The following is a 23,194-nucleotide window of genomic DNA, read 5'->3' as shown; positions in this document are numbered from 1 at the left end:
CTGTGTAACGCTCGAGAAAATGACTACTTCCATAATTTTATCATTAAACTTTACAGTTTAACGCGTATCTAGTAAGCTTAGTATATACAATAACCCTAAACCAATCGTACTTGTCAAAGAAAAAAAACACAGGCCATATACAATTAAAACACAACAATACTCTGCAATCGGCGTTATTTCACGCCTAGACATATACATGCTGCAGAAAAGTGAATGATCATTGGCACACTAATGTCCCTCTGGGGAATACTCGTTTGATGTTAAAGAATGAAGCATAGATTGAGCAAGAATCAGTTCTTCTCGAAGCATCAAGTTGTATTCATATAAATTTTGAAGATTTTTCTGGATTTCCGAAGCACTTATTTCTGAATCTGGTTTGATTTCTGTTGGACACGAAAACATATAAAGATATAAAATCATGACTTCTGGCCACTACCGGCTATTATTATATGCAACGTTTCAGCTAACTTTTATCCAATGGTCTTACTTTCCCGCCAAAAAAAGTAGAACGCATAATGGTAACTTGATCATTATTTTCCAGCAACATTTTATATAAATTTTATGTGCATATTTGTTGAGCTGCTTGATTGTAAATAATTAAGCTAAAAGTAGAGTGGCTAAGGGGTAAAAGGGTAACTTTTAAATTAAAATAAATTGTTGCAATAATTCAGTGATTACCTAATGAAGGTGGCAATGGTATGTCATTAGCCGCAAAACCTGGTGGTTGTTGTCTATGTGCAATTCCGTTATCCACATCGTCCGATGACACTTTTTGTGACACCTGCATATTAAAGAGTTTAAGCTTGCAAATTCAGGATTCCGAGAAATACTTATTGTTCCCAATTAATTGCTATACATAGAAAACAAGCCCGATTTTCGTCAGCAAATGTAACATTGAAAAAATGCTACATATTATGAAGAATAGGAACTATAAGCTTGCCATAAAGTTTTTGGTAGAGGTAACAGGACAAAATGAATTTTTAAGCTGTTGTAATTAAATAATAATCCAATTATTTTTAAATAAAGTGATTCACAAGACTATGCACATTTGAATACAGTTTAGATGACTTTCAATCCGTTTCCTTTATATATAATTTTTTCCCAACTTTACACGTTTGACCCATTAATCAAATACAATCGGAATTGACCCGTTTGTATATAAATGAGTTGACACTGCCACCTGTACTTTTGGCCTACGTGTCTCATTTTCCAAACATATAAAGAAAATAAATTGACCAATTTGTGCTCATAAATATGAGATCTTATTAGCAGTCATCAAGGGTAAATCTGTCCACAATGCAAGTTTGTAATCAGAAAGGAAGACACGAAAAAAAAAATGCTATGAGAAAAACAATAACATCCACGAATCTACTAAAAAGAATCAACTCAGGATGGATTTTCAAAACATATTTGAGTAGATTGAGGGGTATTTTTGTCATTATACAGCTCTATATGTGACAAAAGCTTTACATGTAAAAACATTTTGTCATTTTACAATTATGCATAAATAAACAAAATAAAAAAAAATAAACAAATAAATAAAGCATTACCTTATCATCAGGAACGCTGACTTTTTTGTTAAAACTAATGGTATCTTTTCTTATATGTTGTCTTCTTTTAGACACAGATCCTCCATTTTGGTTTGACTTGATTAATATTCCTGAGCAGCATGATGTCAGCACAACATTTCGATCTTCATGAGGCAAGGAACCACGACCCCATGTAAAAACTACGTATTTCCTCAGCTATTTGAAACATTGAGCAGACTTTAAAAACAAATTTCGTATATAACGGCTCAAAGTCAACGTACTCGAGAAACAAATATACGAGAGGTGGCAAAGATGGGCGGGTTTTTGGTTGAAACATGGTATTCTTAGTACGAGTTGTAATGGTTTGGGTCATAAACACTTTTTTGTCCATTGTTGTTTTCAAATTATAGATAACTAATGATTTGAAATGGGTTCGGGTTGAAACAAGTCATATTTAGTATGGGTGGAAAGGAGCGGGTCCGGGGTTGAGTTTGGTTGTCTTGTAAACTATTTCTTGACCAATTTAAAATTACATATAAATAGTTATGACTACAGTATCTTTTTGAGTAAAATGCCATTTTCGTCCCTGAGTTTTGGTCACTTTTGCGACTTTCGTCCAAAAGTTTGTTTTTCAGCATCTAGATCCAAAAGGTTTGAAATCTGGCCATTTTCATCCAACTCGTTAACTCCATCCATTTTTCTCCATTAAATGAGGGGCAGTTCCGTCTTTTTAGACATTTTTTTTTATTAAAATAAAAAACACTTTAAGAAATAAAGATCCACCTCTTTTGACTTTCTCCCTACCCAAACCCTTTAATCATCACAAAAGAAAAGTCTAAAAAGATGAAACTACCCCTGACTTAACATTAAAAAATGGATGGAGTTAACGAGTTGGATGAAATTGGCAAAGATTTCAAACCTTTTGGATCCATAGGCGGAAAAACAAACCTTTGGACGAAAGTCGCAAAAGTAGCCAAACCTCAGGGACGAAAATGGCATTTTATTTTACACTGATTTTTAAAACTTTGATGAAACGATTACAAGGTTGTATGCATTAAAATATATTTTGTTCATGTTCGACCTCTTCCGCCCATTTCTGTTCCAACCCGAAGCAGGTCCGCGTTAAAACGCCAAATTATGTCGGGTCAGGTTCACTCGTACACACTTTTTGTCCATTTTAACAAAATGTTAGAAGTTATTAAATGTGTTAGTTATTATTACAATAGTAGTTGAAATATTTGAGTAAAAATATAGGTAGTTGCATGAATTAAAAAACAGACTTTAGATGACTTTCAATCTGTTCGGACCATTTGACATGTTCCCTTTTTGGCTAGGTTTTTTTTTTCCATTTAAGAAAAATTACAACCCGAATCGACCCGTTCATAAGTAACTGGGTCGAAATTGCCACCTCTAATGAATTGAATTCGTTAAACCGGATAACATTTACCTTGTCCCAACGTTCTTGTGCTTTCTTACGATTTCTAATCCTTCTCATTACTTTATCCTCACGCCGAAACCTCTTAAATCTGAATTCAAACTACAAGGGGATATAATCGAGACATATTTACGTATAGGTTTCATATGTATTTTGGATTCTAAAAGCAATATTTAATATGGAAAATATGAAATGGATGAGAAGCATACTTGAACCAATAAGTAGAAGAAAAGCCCAATACTAATGCAATATAGGCCACCCAAATCAGCAAGGAAGCCCACTGCATGCAAAAATATATATATATAAAAAAAAAACTAGATTATTACCAAGAAAAATTTATAATCATTTTTTGTGCGTAAATTTTAATCCATTTATTTATGGATGGGTCGATTCAGGGGTCACAGGGGTACAACAAGTTCGCTAGCTAAAAAGGAAATGGGTCGAACATGTCATATGTCAGCCGAAGTGCAATTTTTAATGCATAAAACTTGATAAATATTAGTATTAAAAAATTAAATTATTATCGAAATAATATTGGCATTGTAATCCTACTTGACACTAAATTTTTAAAGTTAACTGCCAGTTTCGTCCATGTGCTTTGTCCAATTATGCTAGTCCAGACCAAATTTCAAATTTGTACCATTTCCGTCCTTCACATTCTTGAAACATGCCAGTTCCGTCCAAAAAACTAACATCTGTTAGAACCTGCTATTGGTTCTACTTCCTTTGTCAGCCAAGAAATGACGGTTTTACCCTTCATTAAATGCCAGGTTTTAACAGACGTTAGTTTTTTGGACGGAACTAGCATGTTTCAAGAATGTCAGGGACGGAAATGATCCATATTTGAAATTTGGCCTAGACTGGCATAATTGGACAAACCAGAGGGACGAAAATGGCAGTTAACTCATATTTTTATACAAGAAAAAAAAATGCCAAAAAGTATTTGAGATCAACTCAACCCGACCCATGTCAAAAACATGCACGCCTTAACCCGTTACCTACCCTCCTGACCCACCCATTTAGCCACCTCTAGTAATTCAACAAACATACGAACACAATTTTAACCTAATATATATTAATATTAGTATAAACTACTATAATCTTGGTAAATAACTCACCTGGGCCCAACGTGCTCTGACTATCAACCTCAACAATATAAGATGAAAGAAAATTAACATTTAAAGTGACGTTGACAACCCCATTGCTCGAATTCTGTAACGAATCCCGCAGCTTATTTATATCGCCAAACGAAGAGCCCGGAATGAAGTCATGAAACAAAGGCTGAATGAGTTTTAAATCATCTTTGTTTCGGTAAACTCGAGGAAACAAATTAAACTGCAATATATTTGGATCTTTCCCTCTAAAAGTCACAAACTCTGCATTCATATGGCTTCCCTTTTTCAATACCCCACTCACGAAACTCGCACGTTTTTTGTTTAAACGGTCCCTTGACGTTAAATTGAACTCAAAACCAACGGCACTTGCGGGAATATTTGGAAGATCAATAAACTGCCATGAAGTGTAAAAGTTGTCGCGAAAGAGTTGACAGTTTGTGCATTTAAGTGTCACCATTGGGCCTTTTGTGGTGTTTTCGCAGGAAAATTTGGCGAAAGTGGATAATGGGGTGGTTCGGAAATCCAAAAAACCGGGTTTTCCCATGAATAAAGTACCGAGATTTTGAATGTTTGAACAAGTCATTGTAGAAATGGTGGTTATGTTGAACTCCATATCGGTGCTAAATGAAGTAAAATCGGGTGCATTTGCTGCTACAACACTATGCACTTCTATGGTTCTTTTTGATATAACTTGGTATAGTAACCTGTAATTCATTAGCAGTTACAGATGGCAAAATATGTTTTGAAAAAATGATTACACTGTTGTTGTATAACATAGATATTTAAATTACTCACGCGGCAAGCAAACCGATGAAAAGAATGAAGCTTGCAACTGAGAAAGTGCCCCCGAGTTCGGTTTTCCTTTTCTTGACAACCTTCTGATCTTCCTACACAAAATTTAGAAACTTAATGGAAAAATAATGATTAAAATATGACTGTTTGTTACCCTAACTATATACCATTTTAATGTTGGACTTAATTGGATCGAGCACAAACAAACACAACCGGATTTTGTTTCCCGACTCGGGTTACGACTCTTTTCTCTATTATTAAGATCAAAAGCACACAAATTACAAAAAACCCTCCTAACCATCTACTTATACTAAAACAAACTTGCTCCCCAATCTACCTAACCAAATATAAAACTTCTTTCTAACAATAAGGAAACAAATAATGACTAAAATTCATTCCTAATAAACTTAATAATAATTATCTAGAACACCATCAAACAGTGGCGAAGCTTGAGATTTCCGACCAGGGGTCGAACGTATATACCTAATAAAATTATAAAACCGGGGGGTCGAAAACGTATATACCTAAAAAATTCTATACGAAAACTACATATCGGGCACGACTGAGCAAAAAGTTCGGGGGGTTGGGCGCCCCCACGGCCCCTACAAAGCTGTTCCAAACCTTCATCTTTCTCTGTTTAACAATTCAGCCCCTGAGCAATCGACTTCATTTAAAAAAAGAAACTTATAAACTGTCATCAAACATTCAAACAGTAATTTGAAAATCCCAACATGAAAAGGAGTTGATCCATTCCAAGAGTTAGGAGAGTCGCATTTGGACCAACTACAAACACGCAAAATGGGCCCAACTTGGTAAGGGCATAACTAGCACTACGTCGGGAGTTACAGGGCCATAAGTAATAGACAAAAACGACTCAACTATTACAATTTTGTTTTATATCCTTTTTACTGTAAAAAGCACCTGAATCTTTGCTAGCCCTAAACCATAAATGGGCATAACTTACGCTATGTTGGGAGTTACATGGCCCATAAGTAATGGACAGAAACGTCTCAACGAGACGACGAAACATGCAAATTGCGTGAATTGTTGCTAGCCCTAAACCCCTAAAGGGGAATAACTTGAGGTACGTCGAGAGTTACAGAGTCCATAAGTAATGGGCGGAAACGTCTCAACGAGTCAAAACATGTAAAAACCGCCTTAGGTGGTTTAATCCAACCCCCCCCCCCCCCCCCCATAATAACAATCACATCTTTGCACCACAATATCAGCTCAAAATCATCTTTCAAACCAAAAACAGCAGGTAAAAAAATTACCAGCCAATGGCGAGTAGCAAAACACACATCCAATCTACTAACCCACCATCTAACCTTAAACCAAAATGTTGTTCCATCATCACCAACACTCCCAAACCTCACACCAACACAAAACAACAACCAACTGACAACCATCACAAGGGTAGCCCCAAGAAACACATCTTGAGACTCTGCATACTTCTTTATTGACTCAAATGACAAAATGGTTTCTGGGAAGTTGACCGAATAGTCAACTCCGGTACCCACAAAGGAGGGTTCGCCGGAGACGATGAACGGAGAGCATGTGGTGGTGGTGGAGTTGAACAAGAAGCCTGGGTTGCAGGCGCATAAGGATGAGTTGTAGGTGAAGGAGTTAGAGGTTGGGCAATGCATATTTGTGAGGTTTAATGGTGGGTTTCATGAGGGTTTTGGTTTTGATTTTGAAGAAGTTGTTGGAGAAGAGGAAAAGAATCTGAAGTGGTTTGGATAATCTAGAAGACAAAGATTCATTGGTGCCTTTGCTTTTGCTTTTGGTGGATGTCATGTTTTGTTTGATTAACATGTTGTGTAAATGTTATTTATCAAGTTTGTTTATTTATTAATAAGTTATGTATAATGTTACTAGTATTTACGACCCGCGCTTTGCGGCGGGTTGTTAAACCGAACAAATAGTAGACGTAAAACCGTTGAACCATACACGCGCGTTCTAGCGTATTAACTTGCAAAAATTAAACTGAAATATAAAACATAGAAAAGAAAACCTAAGTTGACATAGCACCCCGTGCATTGCGATAGAGCCGTTAAGCTGCAAAACAAAATAGCGTAAAAACTTTGTACCACGCAAGCGCGTTGGGGGTGTTAACCTGTAAAATTTAGACCAAAAAGTAAAACAGCAAATTTGTAAAAGAAGAAAAGTGAACAAAGTTGAAAATGAAAAAGTATTGGATAAAAAAAAGTTGTGACAAAATAAAAAAAGACAAAAAGGTATAGGTCAGAAAAGTAAGTGTAAAATGTTGAATTACACCTCTTAGTTACAAACCAAAAGTTGGTAAAAACAAGAATATATGAACTAATGGTTGGATAGACCAATAAACCAAAAAGAAAAATGAATTGTGCATTAGTTAGTTGTACACATTGCTATTATAACTTACACAAAATTAAATAGTAGTTTCAACTCACAAAAGTTTTTTTGTGAAATTATAGAGGGAAGATTCACTAAATTAATTTTGAAAAAAAATAAACATTGTTTTTGTTATCAATGGCAAAAAATCCCAAATCTCAAGGACGATTTTGACAAAAAAGTCAGACGTTTGGATGAAAATAGCAAAAAAATCCCAAAAGTGAAGGACTATATGATACAAAAAAAGTTGTTTTGAATGAAAATGACAAAAATGCTCAAACCTCAAAGACAATTTTGACAATTTACTCTAATTAAAATAACGGAAACTAAACTATAGCATAGCATAGATATTAAAATATTATCATATTTATTTGAAATTTACTCTTCAATTTAATTAAAATATCTGAGGACCAATGTGTTTAGTAATTTGTAGAAATTCACTAAATTTATTTAAAAAAAATAAACATTGATTTTTGTTATCAAATCAATTTATATAAATAATTATTATTTTAATTAAAATAAAGTAAACTGGGATTGTTATTACATAGTATGTAACGTGTATATTATTTAATATAATATATGATATTAATATATTATAATATTTATTTGAAATTTGAAAAATTAAGTAAGGATAAATAGGAGATATAGATGATAATGATTTTTTAAACTAAATTTCATCAAAACGTAAGATTGAAAGAGAAAATGCCACGTGGCATTAATTGGAGTCTTTTATTATAATTTAGATTTATCTTTATTTACTAACTTCTTTTTAATTTAGGATACATAAAGTTAAAATTAACAATGAGTAAATTGCCATTTTGGTCCTCGAGGTTTGGTCATTTTTGTCACTTTAGTCCAAAACTCAAACTTTTTGCATCTGGGTCCTTGTGTTTTCAGTTTTATTACCATTTTGGTCCAAAAATAAAATCAGGTCATATTTATCTTATAAAATCCTGCAATTTTGTCCTTTTCCTCAGGGGCAAATCAGGTCATATTTGTCTAATAAAATCTAGTATTTATTTATAAAAAAAGAAATGATCATTTTGCCCCAGCGGAAAAGGACAAAATAGCAAGATTTTATAAGACAAATATGACCTGATTTCATTTTTGGACCAAAATGGCAATAAAACTGAAACCACAAGGACCCAGATGCAAAAAGTTTGAGTTTTAGACTAAAGTGGCAAAAGTGGCCAAACCACAGGGACCAAAATGACAGTTTACTCGTTAACAAATTATAAGTTAGCATTCAAATGTTTTGTGGGTTTTTTTCTTTAAATTGATATTACGCTTTTAACCAAAATCTATTTGACTCTTTACTTTTAACCCAAAAGTTTCATTTTTTGCAATTTAACCTCATAATGTTTTAACTTTCAACTTTGGTTTCTCGTACTTTTCATGTTTCGCATATTTTTCGTTTTACGTTTCGTTTTACATTTTGCGAGTTAACATGGCGTAGTGTGCGTGTGTGGTTCCGCACTTTTACGCTTCGTATTAGATTTTGCGAGTTAATATGTAGTTCAACGTTTTTACGTCATCTATTTTTTCCGGTTTGGCAGGTTCGTTACAACGTGCGGATCCTAAATTGACTTAGTTATTATTTTGTTTGTTTTACGTTGCTGTATAATTTCTTCGTATTAACACGTTGTAACTTTAGTATTATTTGTCGCTGGCGGTAGTAGGGCATTGGTACTATTCAGCACAGTTTTATGGCCCCGTCACGTTGCAGCATGTGGTAAATCTAGTTATTCTTAAATGACTTATGAATCATTTTTCGATGTTCCATACGACACTCGGTATAAGAACTAAAAGAGAAAACTCAAAATATAAAGTCGTGATATGCCTAAAAGGATATCAACATGTGTTAATGATAGTGCCAAAACATAAGTACTAATGTTGTTCGGTCAGAATTAGTTTGGTTTGTTACGACGCCGATACGTTACCGACACTTGCTATAGATTAAGATACAAACACTTCATTTTGATTTTTCAGCCGGAAACGGCTTGCCCTCGCTATGTGATGCGGATTTGGTCGACTTTGGTCTCACGACATCAATTTAGAAAAAAAATAAACTAAATGTGAAATAGCTTTTATAACATGTACGGTTGTGCTTTAATCACTTATACTTGTACATTACTACTCTCAACCAGATTTCGAAAAAATATATTGATACGTAGATAAATACAGGCACATCATAACGAAATATCTAAATTTTGTAAAATATCAAATCTTAAAATTTATCAAAGAAATAAAATATGCTCAAACTATAATGATAAAATTATAAACTATTTATATTTATAATAATAGAAATAAATGTTAAAAAAACACAAAAAGTACAATTAATTATAACAAGAAAAGTAGTTTAAAGTAAAAAAATAATAATTGTGATAATATTATTCATCGACCCACGCTCTTTAACAAAAAGTACGATGCTCGCTTATCATGTGTATGTGGGACTTCGGCTTGTGAACCTTCTAACCGGTTGCTTAGGTGTCTATAATCTTACCCATGGCAGGCATCCTTCTTCCACTAATGACTAATGATCTCCACGAATTTTTTATGAAAAAAAAATAATAATTCCAGTAGTTTTAAAAAATTAGAAGAATAATAACAACATGGGGAATTTGGAGGACCTTGTAGGCTTATACCATAAGTAGACTTTTAAAAAGAAAAAAAAATCTAGTTAAATGTAAAAAATCATAGATTTGATTTGATTCGATTCTCTCAACAGATTTTATAGATAAATAAATAAATAAAAGTGTAATTCTTGTTTGACATCAAATACGAGAGAAAAGATCAAATAGAAAGTTTAGTTTTGGTAGGAAGGATAAGAAGCAATAAGAGGATGATATGTGGCAAAGATGAAAAAACATAAGGAGGGACATTTTAGTCAAAACTCACCATCTTTAAAAAAACCCAGCATCTGCAATTCATTTCTCTTCCCCGTATACTCAAATCCACCATTTTCAAAACCATAAACTGCCACATCACAACTAACACCACCACCACCACCACCGCCACCTACAATCGCCACCATCTTGCCGGAAACTAGATCTGAAACCACCACCACCTTCAACCACATGTTGGGTTTTTTCAGATCTGAAACCATCATTCCACCATCCACCACCACCGCTCCACCACCCACCGCCACCGCAACAAGTTTCCCCATGGTGTATCGGTGTTCTTTCTCCGTCCATTGTCGTTAATCGGAGTTCTTTTGTAAGTTGTGTTATTTTTTATTTTCATTGCGTTTTAGGTTATCAAACCTCAATTGCGTTTTTCACCTCATTATGTTTTAGTTAGAGTTCTTTTCATTTTTGTTCTACTGGATGTTAAAGCAGAGGCATGACCATGTTAAAACCCATTGAGTTTTAGAACATGCAGTGCAAAGAACATGATTATGCTTGTCACACCCCAACCGATGACTAATCATCGGGGCGCGACACTAAGCGAATCAGATTGCTCAAGAGAATCCATAACAACTATTTAGTGACAATATTTAATGCATTCATCATCCCATACTAATAAACAATATTTCAGCAAACAATTATACAAATTTAATGTCTCTTAAACAATACAAATCTGACAACCTAGACTTTATGTGGGTTTCTAGACTTCCTAATCTTGATTCGAGACAATCTGCGATTAACCTACAACATACGTTAAAATAAAGTCCATACAAAAGTATTGGCGAGTATACAAGTTTGCATAGATATAGTATAAAAAGCGTTTACGCATAACCAGCATGTAACACATATTAGGCGAATCAAGTAAGCTATCAACAATGCTACCACCTAACCACGAGACTGCGTTGTAGAGTAAGCGCGACACATGTTCACCGAAGCGAACACGTGAAGTAGAGTAATGTGATCCCTAACAACTCCTGTCACACAGGTGCTGAGTCCAAACTATAGTACTATCGTTGCTAGAGGCGGTCTAGTGTAACACTGTGTAAGCATAGCAACAAATAATTCAACTAATCACGTATAACATGCTTGTGCGGTCAGCGTTTGTAATGCGTTTAAGTGTTGTGTTTTTATAGAGAACGTATGTTACACCCAAAAGTGCGTTAAATGAAAATGGGTTCGAGTATACTCACAGTGCGTGTTTAGCAAGGAAACACAATCTATATTGGATTGAAGGGAGCGCGTTGAGTTAGCCTGTGTACGGAAACAGTAGCATAAGTCGTTGAACAGAGCGTTGAACGGTTTAAGTGTTCAACAGGTGATCCGAACGAATGGATATAACCCATCCGAGCGGATGGTCATCCGGACGGATGGTCATCCGAGAGGATGGCCATTCGAATGGATGGCCATTCGAATGAGTGTGTTTATTTGTAAATAGTTAAAGTTCGAAGTTTAGTCAAAAGCGTTTTAAACAAGGAATAGTGGGTCAGGTCACCTGGTCGGATGGTCATCCGGATGGATGGTCATCAGGTCGGATGGCCATTTGAGTGAGTGACTTGTATTTGAAATCTTGTAAAATTTTCTAAGTAAAAGTTTTGAGTTTAACGGAGACGACGTGACGACGTATCAAACAATGGAATAACGCCAAGTCCAACTCATTTGGTCGAATGGTCTCAGCCCATTCGATCAAAGGCGCTGCTCTCGATGATGATTCATGTTCAACCCGTTAATCGGTCATCTCTCCGGTGTAAATCCATTTTCAAGCCGGCTCTCGACTAAGGAACGAGTCGAGAGTCTGGTTGAGTCCAGATTCCATCAGTAATGTGAAGAAAAGTAAAGAAAAGTTGAAAACAGATGAAAAGTGTTGAAATCTTTCATTATTGAGTTGAAAAGTATGAAAATCCTTTAGTTCTGGAGCCAATCTTGATTAAATGATGTTCCAAAACAGTTTGCATAAGCAACCGAGTGGAAACCACCTTCAAGAGGTCCAAATCAGATGATTTCGGAGAAAGTTTAAGTGTGTGTGTGTGTGTATGTGTGTGATTTTGATGAAGAAGATGGTGTAGAAGTGATTGGAGATGAAGATTAGTAATGACTTCAGGGAAAAAGCTTACAAGTTAGCCTTGAATCGCGCTTGAGAGCGACTGAGAGCGTGTGAGCGGATGAGAGAACAAAGTGTTGAAATGAGACACAATGGCCCTATTTATAGGGGAAGGCGAGGGTTTAAGTCGGTGCGAGAGGGCAGTGTCGGATGGCTCCAGCCGATCGAATGGTCACCCGGACGGATGGTCATCCGGGTGGATGGTCATCCGAACAGATGTCCATTCGGACGGCCTGGTTTGCGTGTGTTAGTTTTCCAACTTCTGATTCGTTTGGTGCGTTTTTTTGCGTTAACCACTGTGGATACTTTAAGCGTTTTAGCGAGATAAGTAGTGTCGTGGTATGTTGCGTTTTAGTGCGATAAGTTGAGTTGCGCGTGCCAGCGTGTGCGCGTTTAAACAAGTCTTGAAACTTAGGTATTTATATATAACTAATAATATAGTATAATAGGTCATAGCATAAGTAACCGCGTTTCGAGTTTGCGTTTGCGTTTGCGTTTGCGTTTGCGTTTCCGAGTAGCGTAGCAATAGCGTAATAGTATATGCGAAAATGTAAGCGTTGTGATATAGCGATGTGTTTGCGAAAATATGCAAAGTAGCGTAGTTTGCGATATAGTTTACATTATGATCCGAATCTCTGATGCTAGGCGTAACGAGTGTAACGAGAGTAACAAGCACGAATGTGCGGGTTATTACAGTCTCCCCTGCTTTAGGAAATTTCATCCCGAAATTTATTCGCAAGGAGGACTGCGAGAATTGACACGAGTGAGTGGCAATAAAGCGTTAGAGTAAGCGAAGAGTGAGCGAGCGATCGATCAAGGATTGACGAGTGAGGGCGTCTCGGTGACATGGGGAAAGCGATGAGTAAAGCGATGAGTAAAGCGATTCTTTGAATAAAGCATGGAAATTCACGAGTTAGCGATCCAAAAACCTTTTAAGTTCTCAAAGGGTTTTATTGAAAAGAGATTTTTAAGGAAAACTTGGTTTATGAAAAGTTCTTATGGCGTGGCGTTAAACTGAGTCGATGTTCACACCAGCGTTGTAAGAGAAGTTTTGTTAAGTTATTAAAATTTTTAACGAAAACTTGATTCACGAAAAATCTTCTTATGACGTGGTGTTTGAATTGAGTTAATTGTTACCCATTGTTGTAAGAAAGTTTTGTTTATCCAAAAGTGTTTTAATTAAAAATTTTCAGAAAGATTTCCATTTATTCTTAAAAGTTTGCAAGAAAAATTTTGTTTATACAAATAAGTTTTAACAGTACAAAAAGTTTTAATTAGCATCGAGCCCCACATGGCACCTTTCCACGAAAGTTTGTTAATATGGCTAAAACACTTATATATAGGAAGTACCAGCGGCGTATCCACCATGTTTTAGCCATACTGCCTCTGTCCCGTGGAGCAATTTTATGTGTGTCGACATGGTACGGATAGATTTTGTATCCTTGGTCCAAGCGGTAAGTGGTTGGACCAAGTTTGAGGGGGAGATTGAGTAAACTGAGCGATGAAGTTGTTTACGAACTCAGTTTAGCGATACAAGTGTGCGCGAATGATTCAGCGATTGAAGCATTGAGGCGGCGTGAGTGTTGAGTGCGATAAGCGGGAAGCGACGAGCGATAAGCGATGAGCGATGAGCGATAAGCGGTAAGCGATGAGCGATTAGCGATACGCTATAAGCGGTAAGCGATAAGCATCGAAAGTGATGAGAGTATCAAAGCGTTGAGATTGATAAGTGCGATAAGCGTTTAAGTGTTGAAGCATTGAGGAGGATAGCAATAGCGAAGCGAGATAGATTTCAGCGAAGGTGCGATTGCGTTCGTGTAGACTTACAAAAAGTCTAGCGTTGACTTGTTTGAGATGCGATGAGATGTTACGCCTTGCGAAGGAGTTTAGCGTGTTGAAAGTAGTCTCAATAGTATAAGAGGTCTAATAACGTTCAACTCCGCATGGCATTTTCTTCACAGAAGTTTGTTAGCATGGCAAAGCACTTATATATAGGAAGTACCAGCGGTGTATCCACCACGCTTAACCATGCTTTTAACGTTATTGCAACATTAGAACTTACTACGATCTCCGTGCACTGACCAAAATAAGCCCGTGTGCACCCGTGATTAGTTTGTTCCTTGCACGTTTATTGTACCTTATTCTAAAAGCGCATAGTTGGGGGTAACAAAACAGATTATATCGTGATATATCATAGATACATAGTGTTTAGTAATAGAGTCTGTGTGTGCGTTTAGACTAGGTACGAGTACGATAGAGGGAGAGAGCGAGAGAGAGAGAGAGAGAGAGAGTATCGACATCGCATATCGAGATGACATCGATCGATAGAACAATCATGAAAGATAAGTAATAGTGTTGGAAATTATACCGTTAACTACTTCATTATGTGCCTGGTCGGTGTTGATGTTGAAGACTTCTGCTTGGGTTGCGGTTTCTGTTGGAGCTTATGCTGCTGGTGCTGCGACTGTTGGCGCTACTGGTGCGGCGGTGGCTGGTTCTGCAAATTGTGTCGGCGGTGCTGGGAGTGCTAGCATGCCTTGGTGTCGTGGTCCTGTGCGGCAATGGCAGGTGAAGTGACCGTAACAGTTGCAATTGATGCAATAGCGACAATCAGCTCCCGCCTGGTGGTGATAGGTACACCTCTGACACAGGGGAAGAGTTCCCGTGTAGTTACGCCTTGGGTAAAGCGGAACTGCTCGGAGAGGCTCTGGTTGAGGCAGTTCAGTTGTTGAAGAGTTTAGGCTCGAGCTCTTTCTCTTGTGGCTAGGCTGAGCGTCGTGTGGTGGTGCGTTGTCATCGGAGGATTCGTCTGAGGATTTGTCGGAGGAGTCATCGGAGGATTCGATGACGATTGCTTGATTAGCCTTCCTGGTGGACTTTTTGGAGAAGAATCCATCTAAGATTCGCTTGTCGTTGATTTCTACGGCCAAGCGATTGGCTTCTTCGATGGTAGCAGGTCTTGCAACATTGACAAAATCGCCCACACACTCAGGTAAGGCGCGCATGTACTTCTTAATATCCTTGTCGGGAGTGTCAACTTGGCTTGGGCAGATAATGTTAAGCTGCTTGAACCTTGCTGTGAGGCCTTTGTTGTCACCTTCAACTTGCTTGATGTTCCAAAATTCGTCTTGTAGCTTCTGAACTTTGTGGGGAGGGCAGTACTCTTCCTTCATGAGCTCCTTCAGCTCATCCCAGGAGAGTGAGTAGGCTGCATTGTTCCCACGTTTGTTACGCTCGGCTGTCCACCAATCGAGCGCTCTTGATTGAAATACTCCTGTAGCGCATGTGGTACGAATATGCTCAGGGCACCCACTCTAACGAAGGGTAACCTTGATGGCATCGAACCACTGAAGTAACTGAGATACATCTCCTTCACCTGTGAAGACCATCGGGTCACAGGCTTTAAACTGTTTGTAGGAGAATGTAGGCCTTGGCGCGTTGGTCTTAGAGTCTTCTGATATTTGAGAGTCGTTGAGGGATTGAATCTGCGAGACGATTTGAGGAATAACCTTGGCCATTTCCTTGGCCACGAGTGAGGTGATCCTCTTATCGGCGTTTCTTCGGGCTTGACGTCGCTAGTCAGAAGCGTTTGAAGACATCTAGTCAAAGAGAGAGAGATTTGGAGTGAGATTCGATCATAATGATTTTTGAGATTGCGATGCGATTGAGCGCGTTAAAACTTGTCATAGTTGATTTAGTAATATGTATTCACATAGGAGACACAAAATTCCTAGATTTTCATGTATTCACATAAGCGAATGAGATCGTATACACTTATATGCTCGTATAGTATAGCGCGAGGATGCGGTTAAGAGGGAGAGTTGTGCGTACATAAAGTGGGGAAGCGAAAATCGGTAAATCGAGAAATCGATAAAGCGTAAAATTTTCATTTGAAAACACATAACGTAATAGATTCGATGATGCGTAAAAATCGGCGATTGTAGGCTAGAAATTAGATAGAGTGTCTTGGGTTTTAGACATCGACTACCCAAAGTGGTTCAACTATTCTCAACATGCTCGAGCACACGCTTTGGCATAATAGACTATGCTCTCACCGGGATGCAGCTACGACATTCGTCCTTCCAGTTACTACGCGGCTCGAGTCGTTGATACAGTCGAGACTTTGGTGAGATCTTTTGAAAACCATTTTATAGAGTGGAACAGGTTATTAAGATGCAGGTTTCACCCCTAACTTAACAACTTCGCTCCTAGCTGTGGTCTCAGACCATTCGATCAAAGGCCCTGCTCTCGATGATGATTCATGTTCAACCTGTCACACCCCCAAAATCCACTAGCGGAGTATCACCGCATGGAGGCGTGACTGACCAGGATCAATCCACCAATCATATTGAACAACGTAATTAAGTAAATAACACCAAACACAATATAATTGGTGTCCAAAAAAAGTAACCAACTTTAAGTTAACAGCGGAAGCATAAAATGTAAAACCCAAACATAAGTAATAAGTTCATAAAGTTTAAATGTTTAACATGGAACTCAACAGTCCACGTCCCACAACGACCTCCTCCTCGTGCAAGCTCCATAAGCATCTAACGACCTGCAAGGCATGTAACAACGAGTCAACAACAAAGTTGAGCGAGTTCACAGTTGGTTGTTTAGTTTTAGTAGTTTGTTTTGAAAACCATAAGTTATTTCGTAAACCAAGAGTTAACCAGTATCTTTGTTTCCCAAACCATATCCATAATCAGTGGGGGATTCCCCATGTGAACCACTAGACCGTTACCATATCGACAACTAACGAAAATAAGTTGTGCCCTACGTCAATGTCTATCATCATTGACTAAGTGCCCAGATCCATTAGTAAACGCCCGTCCGACCGGCATGGTGTGAGGCTTGTCAACCCTAATAGCGCTATTAACTAATGACCCGCTCGCCATTGGCCCGGCGATTAAGTCGATATAAAAATGAGGGACTTCATGATAGAATTTTGTCTAGTAGTTTAAGGTTGTTGTCCTACCCAAGGAGGACGAAAGTACGTATTCTACCCAAGGAGAATACGCAGGATTAATATTGGCATCCTACCCATGGAGGATGGCGGTACATATCCTACCCAAGGAGGATATGTAGGTTCCGTTTTAAACTCTTTAACCCATACCCAACCACCGGGAATCCCATGCCTTAGAAGTGTGTGAACTCACCTCGGTTTGCTCGGTATGCTTATTTACTTGCACAAACAATTCAGTCAAAGCCTATAGTATGAACGTATACACAATCAGTTTATGTTCGTAATGACTCACATGCAATCTATATCTCAAAGTGTGCTTGGCAGTTAACATCGTGTATCACGTAAACAGTTAATCAAATTCATACAATTCATGCTTCACATAATTGATTTCTCAGTCTATTCTAACATGGTTATCCTTTAACAGACCTAACAGACTTAACTGAGTTACTGTTCTAATTTCCCAACTTCACAGAACATTTGGCGAAAACCCTTCGGCGAAAACACCCAGGCGAAAACCCCCAGGCGACGTAATCCCAAAGGGTTTTCGTCGAGGTTGCATTTTCGTCGGCCCTGTGTTTTCGTCGAGTAAGTGTCTTCGTCGACACAGTGATTTCGTCAAGGCAAAGTATGATCATTATCATCAGTTACACAACCAGAAACCCTAAAGATTATCTAACAGTTACGTCGACTTCATCATACAATCATTCAATCAGACCAAATCATGCAATCATATAAATTACCAAATCACCATACGATCAAGATCATCATTCAATCATCAGATCAATCATGGACAGGCATAACACAATCGATCATAACATCAGATTATAAGGATCCCTATCATACAAATCAATTCAATCCACAAACAACATCACATAGCAGCTGATCTACTTACATGTGCACTTCATCCATTGATTAATTTTCTAATAACTCTAAACCCTACACTTCACAACATATAAACATGGTTTCTAGTACAACCCCTAATATACATAATAGTTCGCAGACAATACATAACAATCATCCAGTGCATAACAACAAACTAATCACAGAGATGGCATACTAACCAATTACGATACGAGACTAGCAAAGGTTTCGAGAGAGCTAGGGATTGCCGTCACACAGAGGAGAGGGAGAGAGAGACCTTAGGGTTTTCTATTCGGCAGTCGTTTCACGAATGTAACCATTCAAGTAAAATATGCACACTTAAATGAACTGGGCCCTTAATGGGCTTCGGCGAAGACTGGGCCGGCGAAATCCCTTGATTTCGTCGAGTGGCAATGGTGAAAACCCTTGGTTTTCGTCGAGCAGACCAGTGTGGCAAAAACCCTCTTGGTTTTCGTCATGCACCACAATATATATATATAATATATATATATATATATATATAATATTATAACAGTGACACACCTCTATATATCAACAGTACATAGTTTATTATTTAATTCAACTATAGTTTAATGCCTCAAACATACATCAAGCATAAACAAGTTACAATGCAAGCAAGTTATGAAAACATGACTGTAAACAAATAACGTGTCGAGGAAAGACCTTGGAAACTCGAGTTGTCACATCATCCCCAACTTGAAAGAAATTTCATCCCGAAATTTAGTACGTGGTTACTGAGGAAGCTAGTTGTGTTGCGTTGTTTCCTGGTTTTCCTGGGGTGTCACATCATCCTCTCGTTGGTTTGGAATTTTGTCCCGAAATTCCGCAGTAGCTTCAGGCTCAGTAGTGGTTGCACTGTTCTCGAACAACTGGGGATACTTGAGTTTCATTTGGTCTTCTCGTTCCCAGGTGAGCTCTGGGCCACGATGGGAGTTTCAACGAACTCGAACAAGAGGTATTCTAGTGCGCTTGAGAACCTTAACATCTCGTCTGTGATTTTTACTGGTTCCTCGACGAATCTCAGCTGATCGTCGATTGTGAGCTCCTTCAAAGGAACTATGAGGGTCTCATCTGACAGACACTTCTTCAGATTTGACACGTGGAAAACATTGTGAACTCCACTGAGTGCTTCAGGTAGATTCAACTTGTAAGCGACTTTACCAATTTTCTTAATGATTTTGAACGGTCCGACATATCGCGGATTGAGTTTGCCTCGTTTGCCAAAACGAACTACACCTTTCCAAGGTGAGACTTTGAGTAGCACTCGATCCCCAACCTGGAACTCGAGTGGTTTCCTGCGCTTATCAGCGTAGCTTTTCTGACGGTCATGAGCTGTCGCCATTCGTTGGCGTATCTGAGTGATGTGTGTAAAATGCAACATATAAATCACATCAATTAAGGCATAAAACTAACCCTTTTTAAGTACTAATGTTGGAAAAAGAGTGTTTTTGTCTTCCTTTTGTATTTTCAGGATGAAATGAGCTCAAAATCACAAAAGAAGCAAAAAGACAACTAATTCTAGCATAAATACAAGAAAAGGAACAAAAGTAGACTGCCCGGACCCTCAACGGCACCTCCCAAGGCAAAGAAGAGAAAACAGAAGACTGAACACGCCCCGTGTCCAGCGAACACGGGGGCGTGCCCAGGAAGCAGCAGAAAAGACAAACCAGTAGAAGCTTCCATTGCCCACCACGGGGCCGTGTCCAGCGGGCACGGGGGCGTGGTGAAAGTACAGCAGGCGCATTAATTGTAATTGCGAATTACAATTAATGAAGAGAGAGAATGTCAGACGGGCACGGGGGCGTGTCCAGCGGACACGGGGCCGTGCCCAGCCTTCTGTTCAGCCTATAAATAGGGGTGCTTGGCTTCATTCCATTTCATCCCTTGGCACACCACCTTTCTCACACTTCATCCACCACCCACCACCACCATAACACCATCATCCACCACCATCATCCATTGTCCATCGTAGAGTGTGTGAGTCGTCTCGGGATCCAAGATTGATCGTAAGAGTTCTTGACAATCAAGGCTATGTTTGCCTAAGTCTCTTACATCACTTGGTGAAGACAAGTGTTTAGTATAATACTTTTTATTTTTAATCTTTTGCACTTTTTATTTGGTTTTGTATTAATGACTTTAATAACTAGTTACTTATGTTGAAGGTGATCTTTCCTTATCGTTTGTCCGTGGTGTCTTGGCATTATTTTACTGTCTATATAAAATAAAAGATTTTCACCATTCATATCTCCACGGTCTATATGGAGGTATGTTGGCTACCTGGTCGGGGGTTAAGGGAACGGTTTGGTAAGGGTCTTGCCCTTGTTCAGCGTTTAGAGGTCCTGCTTGGGACCTGGGTCAAATTTAGTAGGATCTCCTTCAATGCCCATAGGTATTGGATGGCGGGGATCCAAACTCTTTGACCCCCTCATAAGTTAACTACTATTAATACTATAACCCGGCTATTTAGGACTGTATCCCTGCTGACTCAGACTACTTAGCCGAGGGTAACGTCACCGCCGAAAGCGGGGCCTACCACAATTTGCATTAATAACTTAATTCATTATCTTTCAATAATCCGACCCTTTAGGATTGTATCCTTGCTGACTCAAACTACTGGGTTGAGGGTAACGTCGCCTTCAAAAGAGGGGCCTACTACAATAACTAAGATAATCTCTTAAACAAGTGCAAAAGTGCGAAAATAATCAAAGGTTATACTAATACACGTGTCGGATCTAAGTGATTCATCTTGTCTATCTGTTTTTATTTTATTTTATTTTTCAGCATTTAGTTAGTTTTTATTTTTCTTAGTTTAAAATATTTTTCTCACTTTTTGATTTGGTTAGACGTTGAGGATAAACCGGTATTAAATGCTCTTGTGTCCTTGGACGACCTCGGTATCTTACCAACACTATACTACGTCCACGATGGGTGCACTTGCCCATATGTGTGTTTAGTGTTAGTAAATATCGTGTTTTATAAATTTAAAACTTGGTTAAAAGTGTAAAAAGGGGCTTAAATATACATCTAAATTATATTACACCTAACGCACATCAAGTGTTTTGCGCCGTTGCCGGGGACACAAGGATTTTAAGAAAGTTAGGAATCAACGGCCTAATCATATTTTTATTTTTCTTTAATTTTTTAGGATTTTTTTTAGATTTTCAGCTTCTGCAGAGCTCAACACGGGGCCGTGCCTGGTCGGACACGGGCCGTGTTCAGCAACGTCACTGGCAGTTTTTGTTTTCCAAGTTACAGAAGGCTGACCACGGGGCCATGCCGGTGCAACACGGGGCCGTGTCCAACTTCCAGTAACTGGGATCTGGAAAACAATCACTGAAATTCCGACCACGGGCCGTGTTCACTCAACACGGGGCCGTGGTGAACCTTCTGACCAACATTCTTTTTTGTTTTATTGCAGGACTTGGAACCCGACGCCACCCTCACATAGTGTATGAGCTCCAGTTCCAATAAAGACATAAAAGAACCACCAGAAGAACCCGAACGCTTTCTCAGAAAAAGGTTAAAAGCCAAAAACCAAGAGAAGGTTTCGGGTAATCCACCTCCAATGGCGGACCAACGTACCCTTATGGATTATCTACGACCCACCGTAGGTAATCTAGGCGCCGCTATCAATGCTCCGAATGTCGAAGCCAATAACTTCGAACTTCGGCCACATTTGATACAAATGCTCCAAAACTCCGCAACCTTCCATGGGCTTGCGGACGAGGATCCCCATCTACATATAACTAATTTCTTGGAAATATGTGATACCTTTTGGATCAATGGAGCATCAAACGACGCCATCCGCCTCCGTATGTTTCCTTTCTCACTAAAAGACCGAGCGAAAGTTTGGCTCAACACCCTCCCAGCTGGATCGGTAAACACCTGGGATGAACTAGCCCAAAAATTTTTATATAAGTATTTCCCTCCTTCTAAAACTGCTAAGTTAATGGCTGAAATTAATACATATTCACAAGAGGACGGGGAATCCTTATATGAAACTTGGGAAAGGTTCAAGGAGCTATTACGCAAGTGTCCCCATCACGGCATCGCAATATGGCAACAAGTATCCACTTTCTATAATGGATTGTTGCCACACACTAGGCAGACACTTGATTCTAGCTCCGGGGGACTTTTAGGTAATCGACGCCCACACGAAATATATAATCAAATTGAGGAAATTGCTCAAACCAATTTTCAATGGCACACCCCCCGGGGAAATAAGTCTATCGCCCCGGGCGCCCATAAGGTCGATGAAAGCACTTCTTTACAAGCCCAAATCGAGGCTCTTTCTTCAAAGATAAAAAAATTGGAAATGACAAAAACAGTCTCGGTTATGGCTTGTGAAGGGTGTGGTGGGTCACATGAAAATTGGAGTTGCATGAAAGAAACAGACGATCAACAAGAAATGGTAAACTACATTGATAATAGACCTAGGCCGTCGGGTCCCCCAACGGGAACTGACAACCAAGGATGGCGAAACCACCCAAACCTTGGTTGGAGGGAACCCGGCAATAGTAGTAACCAACAAACCCAACGAACAAACTTTCAGCAACCAAGAAATGAGTCACAAAATTTCACTCAACAACAAGGTGGACGAGAAAGGCTCGAAGATACTATATCTCGCCTCGTCTCTGACACTGATAAGAAAAACTCGGAAAGATTTCTACAATTAGAATCTAATTTTAGAAATCAACAAGCTAGCATTCAAAACATAGAAAAACAATTAAATCAAATAGCTCAAAACTTTTCCGAAAGACCACAAGGCGCATTACCCAGCAATACCGAAACAAACCCAAAGGCGCAAGTTCACCTCATCACACTACGAAACCGCACCGTAGGGCCTGCAGAAGTACCACCGCCAACGGAAGAAACAGTACCGACACCTCTGCAGGAGAAGAACTCCCCTCCACCACCAGAGCCGACCAAGGCTCCTCGAGTTCCGTACCCCGGTAGGTTAATTCGTCAAAAGACAAATGAGCAATTCGCAAAATTCGAAAGTCTGTTAAAACAATTGCACGTCAATATTCCTTTTATCGAAGTCCTAACCCAAATGCCCAAATACTCTAAATTCATGAGGGACTTCCTTACGCATAAG

General features: G+C 38.6%; 1 protein-coding gene and 1 non-coding gene across 2 annotated transcripts; both read right to left on the bottom strand.

Moving 5' to 3' along the window:
- Positions 1-5: 5 nt before the first annotated feature.
- Positions 6-6,661, bottom strand: LOC110889326. Its single transcript, XM_022136838.2, has 8 exons — positions 6,146-6,661; positions 4,875-4,966; positions 4,083-4,783; positions 3,174-3,244; positions 2,977-3,066; positions 1,551-1,745; positions 679-781; positions 6-383 (listed from the first exon to the last, which is right to left on the bottom strand). Exons 1-8 carry the CDS (start codon positions 6,515-6,517, stop codon positions 229-231), a joined length of 1,779 nt encoding a protein of 592 aa, XP_021992530.1. The 5' UTR covers positions 6,518-6,661; the 3' UTR covers positions 6-228.
- Positions 6,662-22,039: 15,378 nt separating this feature from the next.
- Positions 22,040-22,146, bottom strand: LOC118488620. Its single transcript, XR_004885164.1, has one exon. It is a non-coding gene; the product is annotated as a small nucleolar RNA R71 (small nucleolar RNA).
- Positions 22,147-23,194: the final 1,048 nt, after the last annotated feature.

Source organism: Helianthus annuus, chromosome 16 (assembly GCF_002127325.2).
Source record: "Helianthus annuus cultivar XRQ/B chromosome 16, HanXRQr2.0-SUNRISE, whole genome shotgun sequence".
NCBI classification, from domain to species: Eukaryota; Viridiplantae; Streptophyta; class Magnoliopsida; order Asterales; family Asteraceae; genus Helianthus; species Helianthus annuus.
This window is presented reverse-complemented; position numbering and strand designations above follow the sequence as displayed.